We start from the raw sequence: 22840 nt of genomic DNA, 5'->3' as shown, positions 1-22840 counted from the left end.
ATTTTCCACAGACTGAAATGAGGCAGAGAGACGGCTATCCTGGCATACTGGCAGCATTTGTCCCCAAGGAACAGCAGATTTGTCCAACAGTATTGGCGGGACATGCACTGTGGTCAGGCCATCAGCTGGAGGAAGCATTTGATCCATTGTCAGAGGATTGGTTTTTGTGCTAGATAGCTGATTCACATGTTTACTGATCGTCTGCTGACCACAACTTCTTGAGACATGATCTGAAATGAAACACTATTTTTAACAAACTCACACTGCAGGAAAGATTCTCAAACAAAACAACTCATTTACTTATTTGACAATTTTCCCAGGATTCCAAGGCAAAGTCAATATAACTATCCACATACACAAAATGCAATAAAGTAAATAAATAGTCATACCCTCAGTGGACTTCCTAACAGCTGGCTTTGCTCTTAGTGAAGTATTCTTTTTTAGTCTGACTGTTTTTCTGTGGGGGAAAAACATTTCACACTTAGCATGATTGCCATCAAAGCTAAAAAATGACCATTTCCCAACCGTAACTTTGTGGCTGGGAAAGTTTGTACCGTTTCTTCTGTGGCTTTTGTATGTTTTTCCTCGAACCACCCACACTGGCCTCAACTGCTTTATTGACCTGTGGAAAACAAGCCATTAAAGTGTAATCCTGGTGTATTTGCATTCCATGGTCTTTTTCAGCATGAATATACATCAAGTGAGCCATCGAGACAGTTTCTTTTCGTTGATCACCTATTAACAGAGAAATCCTGGACAGTTGCTAACAGCCAGACGTGGCTAACACTGAGTAGCTTGGGGCAGAGCGCTGAACCATCCAAAACAGCTTTTTTTAACCACTAATACTGTTCAAAATAGCACCAAACCTCTGAGGTAGCAGAACAGTCCGTACACACAAAAACCAAGCACTAACATAGTTTGCGAACCCGGAGTTTATTAAATAAGACCATTTTACAATGCTACAAGCCTTAGCAGCCGGCTACGTCCACTTGTAAATTGGTTAAAAAAAGCCATTGTGGATGGTTAAGTGCTCTGCCCCCCGAGCTACTCGCTGTTAGCCATGTCTGGCTGCTAGCGACTCTGCAAAATTTCTCTGTTAATAGGTGATCAACAAAAAACAAACGGTCAATGGCTTATTTCATATATTCATGCCGAATCACACTTTAAGTCATTAAAATTATAGAAAAAAAAAACAGGAGAAGAGTGTTTCTCCATTCTGACAGAAGGATGCAGTAGACCTACTTTAGACAGAATGTCCGGCGGCAGAGTCTCCTTCAGGTAGCTCATGTACCTTGAAGTGAGCTCTAATGTGGTTGCTGTGTCTAACCGACCATTGACGAAGGGCAAAAGGTCACGCAAGCGTCGACAGGATGTTCTGATTTGAAGCCTTGGAAAATATTACATGAGAATGTGTGAATATGTAGTAGAGTACACATGACCCAGACATTATTGTTGACAGTGTCACCACTAAATTAACTCTCCAAATTAGGAGTATGAAACAAACAAGAACATAACACAAAATGCCCATGACCATTTCAGCAGAAAATCACTTTCAGTCCAACCTCCGTTTCTGTTCCTTGCAAGAATGAAGAGAAGCCTGGGGCTCACTTTCCTTCTTGGAAGAGGAGTGGCACTTCCGTCTAGAAGGTTCATCCCTCAGATCATCCTTGGACCTGAGGGCAAACAACAAAACAATGGTTTACATATTAATCTTCACAAGTCAAGATGAAAAGTGTCAAGTGCATGTTCTCTTAGTCCTTTTTTAATATAATATTGGAAATCTGCTCTGGGCTTTACTATCTCTACAGTATAAGACACACTTGTGGCCTCTTACTGCTCAGGTGTTGACGTTTCACATGGTATGAATCATTTTCTCTGAGGTTGGCCTTAAAAGAAATGTAGAATACACTTATCATGCTGTTATAATACATCTGATGAGCTTTGAAGGTGCTTTTCTAGGCTACAGTACCATTTTACATATAGGCCTACACGCTTTTCATTAAAACCACTGAGCATGTGTCCATAGTTACTAAGGGGATTATTTACTTTTTCTAGACGTCATCTTCATAATCTATGAAGGAACAAAGACATAATGAAAACAAATTAACAATGCCGCCCTAAAATAGCCTACAAGTTGATAAAGTAGGGAAAGTAAGTCAAGTTTGTCCTTTGTAAGATCTTTTAGTTGGAGAAAATAGCAGCAAATGACCTTCCAAAATTTGAGGATAAGTAAATTATGCTTTCAGCAGGCCAGCTGGACAAAAGCCATGTGTAATAAAGTAATTGTTTGCGTCAGGTTGAAAAAAAAATAAAAAATGCTGATAACCACAAAAACAGTGTGCTCTAGTGGAACCACTCCCACACATAGACTGTAGGCCCCGTCATCACGTATATTCAGATGGAAGTCTGTGGAAGTAGCCTGTGACAGTCTGTGGACATTTTCAGACAAAGGCACGTGCAAATTACCCATTAGGTGGTCTTCTGCCCATACTTAGCTAAGTGGTGTTTATAAATTCACGTGTGGACCGCGTCCTTCACCCGCTCACCACGCGTTTACCTACGCTCGTGACCGAACCCTTTAATTACTTAAATCAGCTACACCTGTGTGGGCAGGTCGCCGAACAGGTCACATGCATAACGTGAGATCACATTTTTAGTTCGGTATGAGCTCAACCTGTAACCTCACTAGCCTACTCTGCTCGGGCACCTCAACTGGAGACTTTTAATACTTATTTTCCAACAGCGAAAATTGTAACCGGAAATAAACAAAACTTGTTGTTTTTAAGTTAATGGCGTGTAAGTGACGTGTTGGGTTTTTTTTTCCACAGACAAGGACAACCGCGGTTAGTGTTTTTGTTGTTTTAGTATCACAAGAATGAGCCTTTTTCGCGGATGTATTATAAGACCATGGCAGGCCAACGTGAACGCGCATCGTTTAGCTAAACACGCTCAGATACGTGCACGAGGAGGGCTGACATCCGAGCGGCCCGATGTAAATCACTGCAATGGCAGAGGAGTAGGTAGGTGGGGGGAGAGACACCGGCTACAGCCCTGCCTCCTCTCTGCAAGCGAGCACACAGCAGAGCAGACACACGGCAGGAAGACGGTGCACCATCACAGGGGCAACAAAGGGACGCATGGTTCATCTAAAAGGCTTCAAATGAATAAATGATTCATTGAGACAAGTTCTGCTTACAGAAAAACGCTTTATTCCATCCGTTCTCACCTTAAAGGTAAGAGAGATTACACCAAGACAGGAAAATCCATGTGTTCTATCCCATTTTCTTGCTATAATATACATACTGTTAGTGTTTATTTACTAATCAGCATTCCGCCAAGATTCCTAACCAGGCTTATAGTGTTGATGTTGTTTTATCTGCCGAAAATGCATGTGAATTCCATTGGTGTAGAGATTGAATTGAGAGACACCAGGGGACATGAAATGGGTGTGACATGTTATTTCATAATGTGTGCACCAGCAGTAGCAACATGAAAGCTTGTATTAGGGCGTGTAAGCGACTTTCAGAAAGCCCAATTGCTCTAATGTATTATATAAGTTCAAGTTAAATGGCTTATTCAAATATAATTTCCTCTGTATTCTTTATGGTGTAATAGCACTGCACAGTCATGGAGCTGGAGCACTTTGATGAGCGGGACAAGGCCCAGAGATACACCCGAAGGGGCTCAAGAGGGAATGGGCTCCCCAGTCCCACTCATAGCGCTCACTGCAGCCTGTACAGAACCAGGACACTGCAAGCACTGACCTCAGAAAAGAAGGCCAAGAAGATTCGTTTCTATCGCAATGGGGACCGCTACTTTAAAGGGATTGTGTATGCCATTTCTCAGGATAGATTTAGGTCTATAGAAGCACTCCTGGCTGACCTCACAAGATCTCTGTCAGATAATGTCAACTTGCCACAAGGGGTGCGAACCATATATACCATCGATGGGACGGCAAAGATCACCTGTATGGACCAGCTGGTGGAAGGTGAGTAATCTTACTGAATTGTTTATATTGAGCAATCTCAGTCAATTAGGTCACAGACAAAATTAGCAGCTGATGCAGATCAAAACAAAATGCATGACTTCCTCAGTCTTGTAAAGTAGAATTACCCAGTGTAACACTATTATGTGATCGTTGCTTTTTATCTTCCAAGTCTGTCTTAGCATTTGTGTATGGGGAAAATGCAACACATCTGAATGTGTATTGATTTTCTGCAGGGGAGAGCTATGTTTGTGCATCCATTGAGCCCTACAAGTTGCTGGACTACACGAAGAATGTAAATCCCAACTGGGCAGTTGGTGCTAGGACTGTTGTGTCCATTCGCGAACCTTCTTCCCTTGGTAGCGCCATGGCTGGCTCCCCAGAAACCAGGGAGAGCAAGGACTTCATTAGACCCAAACTGGTAACCATTGTCCGCAGTGGAGTAAAGCCTCGCAAGGCTGTACGGATCTTGCTCAACAAGAAGACTGCACACTCCTTTGAGCAAGTCATGACTGATGTCACAGACGCCATCAAGCTGGACTCTGGAGTCGTCAAAAGGCTATATACTGTTGACGGAAAGATGGTAGGAGTTATCTTTCTATGACTCTCACTTCTGCTCATTTTTCAGGCTTAAAAGCATGTTTCCAAGTTGGTAAAGGATAGATAAAATAATTTCTGTTTCTTAATTACAATTTTTTAAGTCCAACTACATTTCTATTGGAAACAGGCAATTACTCAAACTTCAGACAAGATGAATAAGAAATAAGAACATTGTGGTAAATATGACTGTGTGTGTGTGTGTGTGTGTGTGTGTGTGTGTGTGTGTGTGTGTGTGTGTGTGTGTGTGTGTGTGTGTGTGTGTGTGTGTGTGTGTGTGTGTGTGTGTGTGTGTGTGTGTGTGTGTGTGTGTGTGTGTGTGTGTGTGTGTGTGTGTGTGTGTGTGTGTGTGTGTGTGTGTGTGTGTGTGTGTGTGTGTGTGTGTGTGTGTGTGTGTGTGTGTGTGTGTGTGTGTGATGCTACTGTTTTCTGAAGTATACAGCCCATATGAAGTTTTGAAGCTGCAGTATGTATGTATGTATAAAACAGTATGTGAGGTAGTTTATGCCAGTCAAAGAAGAATTCATCTACTTAAGTTTGCAAAAGTCACATGGGCCCTACCTCTGTGCATGACTTTCAGTGCTGCCCTTACTCAGAGAGGAAGCAGTTTGTTATGCTGGTTGCACATTCATAGCCGACATTAATCTACATTTTTTTAAAGATTATTTTTTTGGCAGTTTTCCAAGCCTTTAGGACAGACTGGAAATGGGTTGAGAGGGGGTGGGGGTACATGCAGCGAAGGGCCCCAGGTCATAGTCGAACCCGCGTCTGCTGCCTCAAGGACCTTCAGCCTCGTTACATGGGGAGAATACTCTAACCATTCAGCCACTGCCCCCCCTCCCCTAATCTGCATTTTAATTGCCATACATGTAAGAGAGGTTAGCCCACATATTCCCATATTCTAAATGAAATTTACTTATTGTGTGCTTATTTCAAACTGAAGCTTTTAGACTGAATGTTTGCATTTAAAAGTCATTGAACAAAGCAGCCGGGACAACCTTAAGTCATCTATACCTGAGAAAGTGCCATTGAACCACTGATGCCTTAATTGCTCACACGTGGGGAAGAAGAAAGGATGATTTTGTTGGCTAGAAGTCAAAGGAGACTGGCATGACCTTTGATTATCTGTTCATAGCTTGGCTGTGTGCTGTACCTACAGTAGATGCATTTAGTTGTGGTGACTGTTATTGTGCTGCTGCTAAATGTTCCCTCCTCATTCTGTCTTCCCATTTGTGGTACTGTATCTTGACTGGAAGCTTACATCAGCACACTGCACTTAAGTCTAACTTGACTGGTACATTTATTTCAACACTGGCTGAGTTTATGACTTCATTTTGAGGTTCTGGAATAAATGGGACTTTTCCTCTGTCATTCATGTCCCTGAGAATTGTTTCCTTACCCAAAGCGAGATGCAGCCCGGTAGGTTCAAAGTCAACTGGGAATATTCGCTAAATGTATTACAAGAAATGGGTTTCTAGGACTCCTCTCATAATCCTACTAAATAGTAGCACACCATTGAATGGTTATGGTATCCATTAAGTGCACTTAGTGAGTTAGCACCTAAATAAAAAGCTGCTTGGATCAAATATGTGACTTTCTGTACAGTTGTCATTATTTACATTGTTATATTTTGGTAAAATCTTGGTGCAGGGTCCTCATTATATACCAAATTGTAGACATACATTACAATTATTGATATTTCTGTTAGATATTATCACATTGTGATTAATTACAGGGATGTTGGCCTTTTTATGGGTTGATGGGGAACGGGCAGCTGCACAGCAAGCTGACTGAGCAAATTAGTTACAAAACATCTGACAGAAATATTTAGCTCTTGAACTAAATTTGTCTTTCATAAACTCTGTCACCTGCACTCTGCATTATCACAAATTGTGATGTTTTTTTTCCTCTGATGGTTACTATGGTTTTCTGAGCTGGTTGCTAAGGAACTGCCTCTGCGGCAGAGCAGTGCAGTAGTGATGTCAGGACTGTAGGTGTAGTGTGAGAGGGCTCATAGATGCAGTGCTTGGTCTGTCAGCCTTTTTGTACACATGGCGGTAAGAAGGAGCACATGGCTGTAGGTATAATCCCTGCATAGAACCCATTCTGTAATGTTGTAGGGGAAACAGTTGGATTTCAGTACCAACAAACAAATCTGCCTTCACAGATCCACTCAATTATTTTAGGAATACAGACTGTTTAGCAGAGCGTTCATGGATGAAATTGCAATAGATCAAGGGTAGATGTCCATTGTGTATACTGTGTGAAAGTGAAACATGGTTCTGCATTTGTCACACTCCAGTTACTTTCCAGGTATCATTGCTTATTCAGATTAGTGGTTCTAATGGCATCTTTCCAAGCTTGCTTTCCAAAGAAGTTGTTGTTTTGTGCTTGGCAGTGCAGCTTTGTGCTCTAGTTTACCTGCCTTTTGTGGTTTTTGTCATATTGTGACTGCAGATGGCAAATATGCACTTGTTGGCATCAAAGGGCCTGTTTTCATGGGTGTTTAACCTTTGGTAAATTACTAGCTTTTGCAGTTAGTCCTGAGAAAATGACTGGACAGTTTAGTTCTAGCAAGTTTGTTTTATTAGCAGTGTTCAGTTAGTAAAATTCACACAACATAACCACCTGATCAGTAGGGCTGCAACTAACAATTATTTTCACCGTCGATGAATCTGTCTTATTAGTTGGTCATTACAGCAGTTATTTGAGCTATAAAATGCCACAACTCAAAGATATTCAGAAACCAGAAAAGATTTACAGTTAGGACACTGGAGAGCTCAGAATTTTGGCTTTTTTTCTTAAAATGACTATCAAAATACTTGCCAATTAATTAAATAGTTGACAACTCTTCATTGCAGGTCTGATTTGCCTGTCCTATATACTAACTTGAAATTGGATAACTGCTTGTTACATATTTCCTGTATCAGAGTATACTGTATGCTGTGCTTTTAACATATTAGAATTTCTGATGTTCCATTTTAGTCACACGTATCCCTCTTGGATACTATACTGCCAAAGTAATGGACAGACAATTTTTTTTTTTTTATTGATTAGATTTTAGATTATTAGTGAATCTGCTTAACGAGTGGCTCTGCTTGATGGCTGTGATCCTTGGCCAAATGGGCACAGCCAAGTCAATGCTCTTGGGCTGCACTTTATAACCCTCTGATGACTGAATTCATTTATAACACATTATCCACACCGAAAGTACTACAAACAGATAAGTTACTTTAGAGGAAGGGACAATCTACAGATGAAGCCCTTTTAGGCCAGAAAAAAAGTGTCATGGCCTGGTATGATACTGGTGTAGCGTGTGGGGGAAGGATCAGGGAATACTTGCATGGAGTGCATCTGAGGAGAATGAGGGCATGGCGTTCTAATCCCCGCTGTAATTGATATGGCTCTGCACTGTAATTATATTATGTACAACATCAACTTCTATGTTTTAGAGTCAACACTTCTTTTGAAATAGATGACAACACAGCCACCCTAGGGAAGCGACTGGCTTAAAATGAATACATGAAAGGAGAGACTTAATTCTCCATGGTAAAGTTATGTATTGGTAGATTAAGTATAAAAATAGCCCATTCATTTAGAAAATAGAATTACAGTGCCCTATGTGCACAAGAGCAAGACCCAAGTTTGTCCAATTTCTTTCTTAATGTTGACCGTGCTGACCATTTCTACATGATGCATAGCGGCTTTAAAATAAATTGTGATGCTCTAATGATGTTCTCCTGGATTTCAGTGGTTAACATTAAAGTAGGCTTTTTGTTTTTGGAGACCTGACACCTAAGTATTTTTACAATAATTGTTAACTATAGAAAGACTTTATACTTTCTAATGTGAATGTAACATAGTTAATTATGTAGAGTGGAAAAACACTACTATTACTAGTAATTAACTTAGTTGTTTGATTGAATAACTTATTCTCAAGCCCTGTCACTTTTAAATCTCACTGTGTAGGTAAAGGGGAGAAAGAAGGATGGAGGAGGGAAGCTGTCTGGCAATCCTCACTTATTTTTGTGACTTGCTCAGTGTGCCACTGCATTTGGTGTAGAGAATAATTTTTCTGTTATCCGTTTGTCCTGGGAGGCTACTAATTAGTCTTGGGTCAAAGTGGAACTTGCTGTTGTACATTTAATTAGGATACTGTGAAAACTTTACAGCATGTCAAATGAGAACTGTGAGATGTTTATAGGGAATAAAGGGTCTGCATTTCATTTAACATTGTTGTTAAACATTGTTGATGATGTTAATTGCAGTTGATAGTCCTACTTCACGGTTATTTGTTGACAACAAATGTTGACACATAATATTTTAAAGTCTTCTCTTATGTGGCATAAAATGTCCCATATTATGGTGATACATTTTATCATAGAAACACGATTTGAAATGGTCTTTTTGTGCTGCTGAAAGTTAGTCATTGTTAGAACTACTAAGAGCTAGATATAGAAACTCAGACTAGAAGAAGAATTCCTTATTTATGCCCCAAGGGAAATTCAATTCTTCTAGGATTTTGTGATTAGGAATGCTAAAAAAGTGTGGGTTAGTGTTATGGCTCACATGTTTTAATGTGTACTTGGGTTGTCTTAGTGTCCTTATACATGCCCTCATAGTGCTGACTTGCGCTATTTAAGGCAGCTATTACTTGTATCTGTCTTTCCAGCAACTGCAGTTGCATCACATAATTTTGCAGCAGACGTAATTTGAATCTCGTATAATGAATGTTTTAATATACTTTTCTGCTCATCCAAACTATTTTAAAATCATGTGAAGATGAGTCTTGTTTCCCCTGTGACATGCTGACTGACACTATGTTAAATCTTTCACTTCTAAGGGGAGATTCAGCACCATGGAGAGCTTCACCTGTCCACGGTGCCTTTTTGTGTAATCTGTGCTCTATATCATGGCTCAGATTGATTATCTAAAGCATGCGCAACTTTCATTGTGTTTTCTTTAGGAGCAACAGACAGATAAAACCTGACGACCAATTTTTGCACAGGATGTTCCAGGACTGCAAAATGGGTGTGTGTGGGTGTTAGGGGGATGGTAGGCCTGATGGAGCTGCTGTGTCACTGAGCCAGCAGGCATGAGTAATCAATATAAGGCAGCACAGTCATAATTGCCATAGAGATGCTGCTCCATTGTAAATTTTAGGCTTATTTCTTAGCATTTCAAAAAATATGTAATTTAATATTAAAATAATTAAATGTCTAATTTAAGAGTTGCATACAAAGGATAAAGAGTGGCTCTAATGATATCAGCAAGCCACATTTGGCTCAAGACCTTACATGAAGCAATCCATACCCCATATAAGAGGGTTTGCACCATTGATTATATCTATGTTAATAGCTTTTACACCTGAGTAGCAATCTGATCCTACTATGGAACAATGTAACTTGTTTCTACTCAGATTTATGTATTGCTTATTTTCCAACTTTAAAATTTTGGCTGTTTTTTCTTATAAGACTGTTGTAAGTGGCAAATATAGAGGGTGGCATCCACCAAAGGTCTGAAGCCAGTTCTCAAGCAATATTACAGTGACAAGGTGCTACTTTGTTCCATTATCTGCAATGACTACTGTCCATTGCTCCAGATAGGATCTGACAGGGAATCTTTAAAGCAGCTGTGTCCCTCTCATCGTCTTAAACTCAGCTCTGATTCTGTCTGGTCTCCTTGGCAACAGTTGTGCAGCTCTCCTCCCTTTGGGATCTTTCTTTTGGAGGAGGGCTGGGGGGAGGGTCTGTCAGAGCAGGGTCTCAGCAGAGAAAATGGCCATAGTAATTCAGCATTTCAGTATTTTGGATGATGCATACTGTATTCTCAATTATTGACCATTTAAAGTGTACATTTCTTCCAAAAGATGCTTAGTTTTGTACAATGAATACCAGAATAGTTTCACATTCATAACTAAGGACGATGATAACATAACACTTAATTTATGGTTGGAAGGCAATCGAGTTGACAGACTGTGGTGGCTTTCTTGTCAATCTTTGCGCTATGTCTAAGCACTTAAGTCATCTTATTAGACTCCTGCTGAACTCTCTGTGGTTCTTAATGAGGGAACAATATGTGTGTGTATATTCAGTGTTTGCAGCTGGCTGTCTTGATTCTTCAGATTTCATGAACCTTTGTTCCCCCCAGCATTGTAGGAACACAATCATTATCTATTAGGTGAGAATCTGCATCGCTTTACTTGTATTGTTTGTTTTACTCAATAGCAACATTTAACATGTATTGCTACTATTGTATCAATAATTTATCAGTCACATTTAACGACTATTTCAAGATAAGTGTCCTGTTATTAACTAATATCAATATGGGATCACAGAGATTTTGTTGAGATTCTGCCACCCCTCTGTAGAGGAAATGAAAGCATTCTCTTGCACACTGCTGTAGTTAAGCACATCAATAACCCTTTTGAGGAGAAGGTCAGGACTCTATCAGCATCTTCATTTATTTATGACACTGCATCTCCTGTGATGGGCTTCTGTATTAATGGGAGCAGAAAATGCATCAACTCAGCCATCTGGTTTGTCTTTGTAGAGATGTAAAAGGGATTATAACTTATATTTATGTGTGGTGACTTTCTTATTTTAACAAAAGCTTAAGCCATTCTCTCTCTCAAGGTAATATTTTACTTCCTACCATTAAACAGTTAATTGCAATATCAGGGATTTTAGACTAATTTTCTGGATTCAGTTTTTAATGCATTAAGTTATTTATGAGATCACCTCCCTGATGATGATGATGATGATGATGAGTGGTGTTCATAAAATGATTTTACCTTGAAGACAATAGAGGGCAATAACATCTCTCTAACTTGACTGCTACACCAGTAGAAATGAATGTTAATTCCATTAGTAATACTGTATGATGTACACACTATAGCATTCCCTTAGTGCTCTGGCTATTTTGAATATGCAGTTACAACGTATCTGCTCAACTGCAGTCCTATATCTTTAATCCAGTGGTTTTTCTTTCATGGTTTTCTCTTACGTACACCCCTCGTACACTGATATGGCCTGAAAGTTGATGTGTTCATCTGTAATGACTTATGTAAACTATTTTTTTTAGAAGATATGATGAATCATGTCAAAGTCCTGTTTATAGTTACTTCAATAGTGACAGTAATTATGTGTATGGTGTCTTTGTGTGTATCTGTGTGTCCTTTGACTTAGATTGTAAGTACTGTGTATACCATACAGTATGTGCTGTTTATTATAGTGTATCAGTATCCTTCAATACACAAATATGACACTCATATACAGTTATGATGTCCTGTTTAAATGAATCTTGAAGGGATAATGCAGCACATATGATCATAAACCAGAACATTTCATTCAATATATTTTATATTGATGTCATTGTTGCCATGATAATATAATCTGTTAAGACTATGCCTCTCAGAGGGGTTTTTGTGGGAGTTGGTCACAGCCTTCATACAAGAAATGTTATGGAGTAGGGGAATAGTAGCAGATTTCAAATTAAATAATTACCAAAATGTGTTCTGATAATTAATAATTCGGTTTTATGCTTCAAAAATGCATGAACTGGCATTAAAGGTGAAGAGCAAGGGGAACTCAACTTCACTTATGAGACAATAACTTCATACTGACTTTTTAAGACCTCGGAGCACCACCCCTCTGAGAATAGATTACAGTAATCTAATATTTGAAAATCTAAGCCATCATAATTTTGAAGGCTGCTACAAGTTCTAGAAAAAATATTTTATACATATGTCACAAGATCAAATTATTTATAAAAGGTGACCTATCATGGACACTTTGATCCTCAGCATCTGCCCACACCTCTGTATTTGTGTGTAAAACAAGACAGACGAAAGTTATAAAAGAAAATACATGTTAACTGATCAGCATTCCTATTCTCTAAGGAATGTCTGTCCGCTGTCTACCTCTAAGGGGAGGGGGAGAGTACAGGGAGTCATAAACAGAAGTTAAACAACATAACTTTATAAATTTTACCATAAACTATGATCAATTTACTGGTGATATAGCTACATAGTCACAGTAGGTATAGAACAGTCTAAACACACGATATCTGCATTCTGATTAAATTTTCACGACAAAGGACGTAGTTCTGGGCTTTACATTAAATGTCACTCTGCCTGCTCTGCCTGCCTGCCTGCCTGCCTTGCCTGTTGAAGATAAGCAGTCCACTAACTAATAAATTAAGTCTTCGGGGAGTCCAGGAATGATCCCCATGTTGATCTGGCTGTCAGTGACAAGCCTAACCATACCTGCTCCATACCTAGAGTTCTGTCCAATGGCTGACCCAAGGGTCACGTGTGGCACATCTGCCCTCACCTCAGTGAGATCATGTTTATAGTAATCAACTCTTCATCATCTGATCACACTACACTGAATATCTTGCAAGATGCTCCTTTAAAGTTTGAAAGCAGTCCAAAACTGGCTACTGAGTGCAGTTGCAGACTTCTCTTTATTTGATTTAAAAAAAAAAATGTATTTTGGTATAAGCCAGGTTTTTCGAGACAGCAGTGCTGCCTTTATGTTCACTATCACTAGGGAAAGTACACATTACATATCAGACTTGTTTTTGTACTATAACTGAGAGAAAAATGTTCTTCTTTACCAGGTTTCCTGCCTCCAGGACTTTTTTGGGGATGATGATATATTCTTTGCTTGTGGCCCTGAAAAGTTCCGTTATCAGGATGACTTCAACTTGGATGAAACTGGTAAGCGTTCTTTTATTAATATGAGGATTGGATTGCTTATTGGGCGAAGCATAGGTCTAAAGATACTGTGAATACCTTTTTATTAAACCATTGTTGTGCTTCTTGCAAGTTGGTACTCGCATGTCTATTCTTTCTGCTGCACTACCAATGTGCCGTATGAAGTGTTGCTGCCACCTTGTACACAGTTTCCCTTTTTCACTAGAAATCTTTGTTTAAAATGTAGAGGCCAGACTTTATCAAACAGAGCTTGACTGCATAACACCATATACTGGACATCAGTTTGCCAAACTTTCTATTTATAAAGACCACTAATGAATGAAAGGGTGGCAGAATATCCTTAGAGGAATGGTGTTGTAGCTTAAGCACAGTATTTGTCACAGTTTGACTGAAATACTTTATGCTTTATGGCTGTTGTACCCGACATTGTTGTACCTAAAATACTGTAGTTCATGTTAATGGTGTGGTACAGTACTTAAACACCTTTCTGTGTCCCTAGCCCTTGCAATTGGTGTTCAATGACTTGCAGACATAAAATTATTCTTAAGTGTAATTATTAAGTGTTTCAGCCGAATTAAATAATATTGTATCCTAGTATTATCCAGGACAAATGTTGCTCCAGCAGTGTATGTTTTTATGTTTTTTTCCTTTCTTTATAGAGTGCCGGGTGGCAAAGTCTGCATCATATGGCCGGCTCCCCTCCGTGCAGGGTCTGTCTTCCCCAAGAGGCAGTGGAATGTCCCGCAGAAGCAAGTCTCCATCGTCCACTGGTTCAGGTATTCTTTTAAAGCTTCACGTAGTGTTCTTATAGGGTTATTTGTATACTTATACACTATGTATAAAGTACATTTTGGTCTATCCTGCAATATTTTAACATTATGCTGGTTGATTGTTTTACCATTCTAATGTACTGACAGCTAACGGCACGGCAGGCAGTCAGTTGTCCACACCTCGATCTGGGAAGTCTCCAAGCCCCTCTCCAACCAGTCCAGCTAGCCTCCGAAGACGACGGGTAACAAATGGTTCCTATAAGTTTGATTTGCTTACCTTAAGAATATTACCTAGCAAATATGTGACAACCTCCAATAGCTATACATTGACCTTACTGCTTGTGTTTGTTGCACAGTAATGTATATGGAAACACTGATAGTTTGTCATGTGGCTGAGAAAAAAAAAGCATGGGTGATTGCTTGTTTGTTTACACAGGTGTACAGATGTTAATATCAGCTCATGTTTCTGAGTTCAGGTGGGGGGGGGGGGTCACTAAACTATGTTTGTACATGTATTATGATGCTTTAGAGCTATATTTTGAATAAAATGCCATCTGTACTGCAGCAGCACATTTTCGCTGTGATTATCATAGATCTGTGGAGGAAAAGCAAGTTTTGAGACTGCATAGCACAGTTGACTCTGTAGCAAAATCCAATTATCACTGATACCATCATTAATCAATAATAAGGCTTGCTGGGGTTGGAATTGTAGCTGGGCAGAGGAAATTATTTTCTCTCTATCCCTTTTGGAATCACATACCAGTCTTTATGCTGGTGAAAAGTTTAGTATAATGTTTCACCACGCTTTTTTTATTTCTATCTAATCTTAAACTGCATACTCAATGATGGAGTAATGAATGAATGAGTGGAACAAATGGGCTTTGTGTAAGCTGTCTGTAATCACATTTTTACAAGCTTTGCTTTCTTTCAAGTTTGTGAGACAAGTGCATTAGTGTGCCTTTTTGTTCTCACTCCATGGCTGTCTCTTCTTTCCAGGGATCTCAACATAGTGGCTCTTCACTCTCTTTAGCTTCTACGAAGGTCTGCAGCTCAATGGACGAAGGAAGTGAAGGTAAGACATTGCATAAGAGGGACTCCTGGCAATGGTGAAACAAGCTCCCCACTTACATCAGGGCAGCAGAAACCCTTCTCATCTTCTACAGACTGAAAACCTGTTCAGACTGCACCTTGACCAACGAATCAATAAAAAAATATAAAGAAAAAAAAGTATTTCTAAAATATAGCACTTGAAGCACTTGAAGCACTTTTTGCTTATTTGATCATTTATTGTTGCAATTTTTGGGTAGTATCTTCATGGTTGAATGCACTTATTGTAAGTCACTTTCAATAAAAGTGTCAGATAAATGAATGAAATGTAAAAAGACTAAATAGTGTGAAGGGTGTCATAGTTCATACTTTTTTACATTATAGATCTTTTGCTCCACAGCTGAGCCAGTGGATGAGTACCCTTCAGTCCCTGCGTCCATAGCAGAGAGGTACAAAGTGGGGAGGACTTTAGGGGACGGAAACTTTGCTGTGGTCCGAGAGTGTGTGGAGAGATCCACTGGAAGAGAGTACGCTCTGAAGATTATCAGCAAAGATAAATGCAGGGGAAAGGTGAGCATGCCTCTTCATCTGCTCATTGAACGCTTATTCATTTATTTTTTTTCTTCATGGTCAGTAGATGGTGCTATCTCCTCCGAAACATATGTTTAGTAACACTATCAGATGGACCTAATTAAGTGTTAACGATGGTTTGTCTTTACTTTGCTCTGAAATGACTGAAATTTAGGCTTCCCAATCTCACCATATGTATGTGTACACATTTTTTTTTAACTATTCACTGATCATAGATTTATATAGATGAATACCTTTTGACTTGAAAGTTTTTGGTTATCCATGTATTACTGACTATTAGAGTGCTCGGATGCTTTTTAAGTCTGTCAACCATTACAATGGACTTCCATTTAAAGATATAATCCATAAGATTTTCATCTAGTTAATTGTCTGTTAAATTACTATCTATCGAAGAGTGAGTTAAAACAGCGGTGATTGATAATGACTCACTCTCTCATAAACTCACTAATGAAAGCACTTGTACTTGCCTCTTTGCTGAGTATCCCAACATCTGTGTTGACATCCCTTGCCTAAATGCAAATACACTGCCATGTTAGTGAGTTTAAGCGGGTAATGTATAGTGCCTATATAAAGTCATACCCTTTTGAAAAAGTCACAGCCCTGAAATAATACATACAAATAATATCAAATGTTTTTCCAGCGGGATTTACATATTTTGCCTGACAATATTCAAGTGATTTTTTTTTTTCAAAATTAATAAAAAATGAAAAACTAGAATAGCAGTGTTGGAAAAGTCCCTTTTAGAATAACCATTATAAACATCCCCAGGTATAACCACTCACCTTCCAAATTACACACCAAGTTAATTGGCCTCCACCTGACGTCAATTCTGGCGACTTTGATTACTTTAGAATAAAATCAGCTGTTCCTTGAAGATATCACTCCTAGCAGTGCATGGTAACACATAAGAGCTCAGGGATAAAGTTCTTGATAGGCACACGTTAGAAGGATATATAAATACTTCAAAGGCTTTAACTATCCCTCTGAGTACCGTTCAGAGTATTGTCCAGAAGTGGAGGAATATGGCACCACCCAGACCTTCCCTAGATCTGGATGACCAAGTCAGGAAAAGATTGATCAGGGAAGCGACCAAGTGGCCCATGGTGACCTTGAAGGAGTTAAAAGTCTAAATGAGGTTGGTTGATCTGTGCATGTGACAACAATTTTACAAGTTCTACATGTATGGCAGGGTGGCAAGAAAGAAGCCTCTTCTGAAAAATTGTTGCACTGAGTCTCTTAAAAAAACAAAAAAACATTGAAGATTCTGATGCCATGTGGCAAAAGGTTATATGGTCAGATAGGACAAACACTGAACTTTGAAGGCTGAACTCATGCGCTATTTTTGTGAGAAAGCAAACACAGTACACCACCCAAAACACACCATCCCTACAGTGAAGCATGGTGGTGGCAGTATTCTGTTGTGGGTTTGTTTCTCCTCAGCAGGGACTGGGCAGTTGGTCAGGATTGAAGGGAAAATGGATGCTGCCAAGTACACCAAAATCTTGAGCGAAACCTGCTGTTAGACACTTGAAAATGGGCAGGTGGTTCACCTTCAGCATGACAACGACCCAAAACACACCATGGCTAAAGGACAGGAAGGTGAATGTCCTAGAGTGGCCTAGTCAGAGCCCGGACCTGAATCCTATGGAACATCCCTGCTATTCTAGTTTTTCATTTTGTATTACTTTTCAGAAATTTAGAAAAAAATTGCACTGGAATGTTGTAAGGCAAAATGTGTAAATCACGCTGGAAAAATATATATTTATGTATTTCAGGCTGTAAAAAGTGACCATTTCAAAAGGGTATCATGACTTTCTATTGGCACTGTAGAAAGGTGAATGTGTGACAATCAAGTTTACAAAAGAGAAAAAAAAGAGAAACATCAACACTCATCACAACCGTGAAAGAGAGAGGGCTCTTAAAGAACAGGCTTGCCTGCAATAACGTCTCACTGCCAAAGAGGCTGACAGAAACAACGTATCTCAAATCTAATGGATTATGACTTTAAAGTAAGCTGGAGAGTATTCTTACTCGATTACTAACCCTATCTTTGAAAAGAAGCATTTTGTACCGGTACTTCAACATCTTCATAGACTTTCCTTCCTTTGATTAAATTCCCTCTATTACCCAGGAGCACATGATCCAGAGTGAAGTGTCAATCCTACGGCGTGTGAAACATCCCAACATCGTCCTTTTAATTGAGGAAATGGACACCTTTAGTGAACTCTATCTTGTAATGGAGTTGGTTAAGGTACTACTAATTTGTTCATTCTTACAAAGAAATTTCAAGCTCAACTAAAAGTCATATTTTAGGCCTCATTGTGAAAATATTTGATACATTTTGTTCTATCCAAATTCTTTTTTTTTTTTTCTTTTTTTACAAGACATCTATTTGTAACATGATTTCATATTAGTCTATAATGATCTTGATTTCTGTTAATAGATAAAGCACAATCAGCCTTTTTTACATAGTTGAAAACTAGCTACTGGTACTTCAAATTCCCAACATTCTTTCTCCAGGGGGGCGATCTCTTTGATGCAATCACCTCCTCAAACAAGTACACAGAGCGGGATGCCAGCTGTATGCTGTTTAATCTGGCAAGTGCCATCAAGTACCTGCACAGCCTCAACATTGTCCACAGAGACATTAAACCAGAAAACCTGTTGGTAAGTATGACTCTAAATTCCATATTGCCCTCTTCAAACCTCATGTTCATCCATGTTCCCTATAATTCCCTTTTCCTGTTCCCCTTGTCACTTATTCCAAAGATTGTACGTATAAGTTTGCACCAACAATTACACATATATGAAGGCATGTAACAAACATAGGATAAGTAAATTAAATTATGAAATGATTGTGCACAAGGCATTTACTATATCCCCAAAGCAATTTCAGTCAAAAGCAACTGGATGGTTATTTGCATTACAGTAAAGTTGACTTTTGGACAGCAATGCAAATACAGATGGTTGCTCTATAGAATATTTTTAAGTGAATTTTTGCTTAAATCATCTCGCGAATATTATGTAACAAATGCCGTTACTAGAACTAGACAGTTTTAATCTCAGGCTTCTCATTTGCTCATGTCATTGAATGTACTGCATTCATTCAATTCACATATATTAAGTCTTCTGCAAAGTCCTTTTCTAGGTCTTTATTTCTTCAATTATCTAATTTATCACATAAAGCTCAATAATGTAATTTTAACCACATGGACAAATATTAATTGGCAACATTTTTGCTTTGCGATTTCTCACTTTCCTGTGTCACAGGTGTTTGAACACCATGATGGCAGTAAGTCTCTGAAGCTAGGTGATTTTGGCTTGGCTACTGTAGTCAATGGGCCCCTCTATACTGTGTGCGGCACACCCACCTACGTGGCACCAGAGATTGTTGCTGAGACCGGGTGAGTCATCACCTGAGACATGATTAGTAGGACATTTGCTGCAAAAGAAAGTAGAAAATACATACCATTATTCCAATCAAAACTGCTACATTAACTCTTGTGGACCATTCGCTACTTGCAGATGTACTTAGTCTCTCTGATACCTGGCATCCTCCTTCAATTACAGGTATGGCCTCAAAATTGATATTTGGGCAGCCGGTGTCATCACTTACATACTGTTGTGTGGCTTTCCTCCTTTCCGTGGGTATGTGCTCCTGTATCAGGAGATGTATCTTGATTTTTATGTATGTAAAAATGTTTATTTAATGTCATCACATTCTAGATTATAATGTGGGACTTGGTTTTATAGAAAATTTATAATTTATTCTCTACAGCAGTGGTGAAGATCAGGAGGCTCTCCTTGAACAGCTTTTGAGGGGTCAGCTTGATTTCCCTGCACCATACTGGGACAATGTGTCTGACACTGCCAAGGTTTGTGGTTTGAAGTGCTCTCCTCATCTTACATCGCTATGCTTCATGTGAAACACCAGAATCTTTCGGTGATGTGTTTCTGCTGTGTCTCATGTTAGCTATGAGTATCCATTATAATGATGTGGCCTGTCTTTATTTAGGCTCTTATCACTTGGATGCTGCAGGTCGAGGTGGATCAGAGATACACAGCTGTACAGGTGCTTGATCACCGCTGGGTCAATGTAAGTTCAGCATTTTGAAGTCAGTCCTTTCACCCGAATCACCTGTGTGCATAGTTCTGAGACAGTCCTGAGAAAGTGCAGTATGATACAGCAGGTAGAGTTTCTTGAGCTTTGTTCTTTGCATCTTCTAGGATGATGGAATGTCAGAGAACGAGCACCAGCTGCCTGTGGCTGGGAAGATCAAGAAGCACTTCAACACCGGGCCCAAGCTTAACAGCACCACAGCAGGAGTGTCAGTCATTACAGTAAGCACTCACTTGCACCCCTCCACACACAAACATTGCATGCAATTGTGCATCATTGGACTACATTTTGGCTCTTTTTGATTTCTTTACATGCTCTAGCAATGATGCTTTGGATTCAAAAAAGATTATTTTTTACTCCATGAGTGTACAAAAGCTGTTTTTATATATTTGGATGTCTTAAAAATTCAGTTGAAACTAACGATATAATATTTAATTATTTTTTTATTTTTTTTTATTTTTTTTTTTTTTCCATCTTTTGCAACTGCTTGTCCCTGACAGGGATGTAGGGGGCTGGAGCCAATCCCAGCTGACAAAGAGGATTTCTTTTTTGCAATTTATAATTTAATGACTTACTGTATCTGCTTTTTCTGTGCACACATCGGCTCATCCATCTGCTTCTGCCAGGTCTTCATGTGTATCCTCTCATCCTCCTCTTTAGATGGACTGTCAGCACTGTCATTGGGAGATCTTTTTAAATAACATAGTTGACCTATTGACTAGGTTTTAGTAGATATGATTTCCTGAATAGTGATAAAGCTAAGATGGATTTGTACAATTTGCAGAGATAACTTATTCTGGAAGTCAGACACGGCCTGTTTTTTTTACCAGTTGCACTTGGAGCTGCATTCCTTATTATACATTTCTTGTATCTCGCCTTTTAATTTACCCTGCAGGTAAGCCAAACACTCAGACATTTTTTCCATTTGGGAACTGACAACTGACAGTTCACAGAATGTCAGTTGAGTGACATGACATTTTTATGCCAGTTTTTTTTTTTTTTTTTTCCTTTTCATCACAGCAGTTCTATAACAGAAGTTTAGAGTTGTGCACCTTATTGCTAATCGGGTCAGTGATGCTTTACGTTCAAGGTGATCCTCTGAGTTGCACTCAATCTCTTTCTGCTCAGCTGGACCAGGACTTTACAATCCAGAGGTCAGGGTCTTTGGACCACTACCAGCATCCAGGATTGTACTGGATAAGGTATGACACAGCATAGCACAAATATGCAGTGCTTCCATGGCAAAGTGCTGGCAGTCTCCATTTCCCACCCTCCAAAGGGTTTAACCCATTGCACTTCAATGAAGCCCTTTTCAACCCTCACACCTTTTTACCTCATCAAATCTATCGCTTTATCACATTCCTTCATCTCACTGGTAATGTGGCTTTTTCCTCTCGCCGGGGCGTGCGTAGAAAAGTTATACATCTGTTATGCTAACTGCATTTGAGGGTTCATGTGACATATTGAGCAACTTGATATTATTTCACAAATTTAATGTATATTTCTTTGTAAGAAGTGTTGTTACAGATAACAGATGACATTGTCAGTCACAGACACCTTATGAGACGTTTTTGCCTCTTGTTGCTTCTCCTATAGTTTTGCTGAGTTGTTTGCTGTGTCACAAGATGAAGTTATGACATATTTCTATGTTACAAGAAGTTAAACTATAAGGAGAATAGTAGTGAGGTAAATAGAGATTTTCAAAAACAACTGCATGCAAACATTGGCTCATCTAAACTTTTAAGTGTCTCGCTGGTGGCTGATTGGATGCCACTCCTCATCTCTGTGGTCTTGTGGAGAACCTAATGATAGCTGCTGTGTCACCCTCTCTCAGACCACGCCACTTGATAAGGAGAAGCAAGTTTTCCGACGAAGACGCCACCAGGATGTGAAGCATTCTCCCCATCTCCCACGTAGTATTGGTTCCGGAGCCTCCCGCAGTGCCAACCCTGGCCTCCCTGTTGCTGAGTTCACCTCTGAGTCTGAGGACTATTCCCAAAGTTCGGCTGACACTGTCCGTTCACCCACCTCTCCGTTTTAAGAGCCTGCCAGAGGCTAGAGCACCGTCCACCCCTACATGGTATAGTGGAAGAGGGTGGAGTGTATAACTGAAAGACCCATCGTTGGGTTCAGTCTGCTGACTTGGACATTCACAGACTGCATACTTACCTATTTCAATTTTGTCAGTCATGAGTAAGGACAAGTTAATGTCTGGATCAAAGAACACACTGTACGAGCATGAAACAATATTTAACATTTTCCCTTTTTTTTGTAAGTCACCAAACTGTTAAAAGCCTTATTTCTACACAGCAAGCACTGGTTCATTGTAGTATTCTAGAGCCCTCTGCTGGTTTATGTTTTATAGTGCAGGAAAGACAACCTGCAACATGAGACACCTTTTAAGGAAAGTGTAAATGAAAAACATTGAAACCTAAGTTTCTAAATATTAAGTTACATAATCTGGTGATATGACGGTACAAATCACTTACCGTTCTAATTTAAATGCGTGTTTAACAATAAGTCGTAATACATTATCACTGTCACCTTTCTGCTGTACTGTATGACATCTAGATTACTCTGTGCTGTGGTACTTAAGGTTCTGCTGCATATACCTTAGACACACTGTTTAAGAGGACTTCATAAACTGATAAGACATGCTGCTATTGTACCATAAGCATTATCTGTACTGAACAGATATTTTTGTGTAGGAATATCTTGTCCTGTCACCCAGTAGCATGTCTCTTTAAAAATGAAGGACGCTAATGTTTGACTGTTGACCGTCCAGCTCATCTGGGTGCTTAAGGACCCAGAAGGAATTGAAACAGTAGATTTGTTACATGTCTGTCAGTGTGGATATGATGAATGTCAGTACTGTGTAGTTGGTAGGACATGCATGTTTAAAGCCTTGCCACATATGGACTTAAGTGCAATTAGGTGTACTATGAGCACAGTATCAATTTTTTTCCTTTGAAATGCTGGAGTGAGTGAGAATGGATCTGTGTATTATTGGC

The 22840-nt window shown here is 39.4% G+C and overlaps 1 protein-coding gene across 3 annotated transcripts; it reads left to right on the top strand.

Moving 5' to 3' along the window:
- Positions 1-3627: 3627 nt before the first annotated feature.
- On the top strand, positions 3628-21870 carry LOC310947523 (serine/threonine-protein kinase DCLK1-like; the record flags this gene model as incomplete). Of its 3 annotated transcripts, XM_083914352.1 has the most annotated exons (16): positions 3628-3988; positions 4222-4568; positions 13205-13304; positions 13961-14077; positions 14219-14313; positions 15068-15143; positions 15519-15688; positions 17841-17960; positions 18230-18376; positions 18980-19113; positions 19280-19357; positions 19488-19584; positions 19725-19805; positions 19937-20050; positions 20958-21031; positions 21664-21721. In XM_083914352.1, 16 exons carry the CDS (start codon positions 3628-3630, stop codon positions 21719-21721), a joined length of 2169 nt encoding a protein of 722 aa, XP_083770478.1. The 3 variants fall into 3 exon arrangements, with proteins under 3 accessions (XP_083770478.1, XP_083770477.1, XP_083770476.1); XM_083914351.1 differs by lacking the exon at positions 20958-21031 and having other exon boundaries at positions 19491-19584; positions 21664-21870; XM_083914350.1 differs by lacking the exon at positions 20958-21031 and having other exon boundaries at positions 21664-21870.
- Between the last annotated feature and the right edge of the window lie 970 nt (positions 21871-22840).

This window comes from Echiichthys vipera, assembly GCF_963691815.1.
Source record: "Echiichthys vipera genome assembly, chromosome: 5".
Classification (NCBI taxonomy): domain Eukaryota; kingdom Metazoa; phylum Chordata; class Actinopteri; order Perciformes; family Trachinidae; genus Echiichthys; species Echiichthys vipera.
Note: the sequence above shows the minus strand (reverse complement) of the source record. Positions and strands in the feature narration are given on the sequence as shown.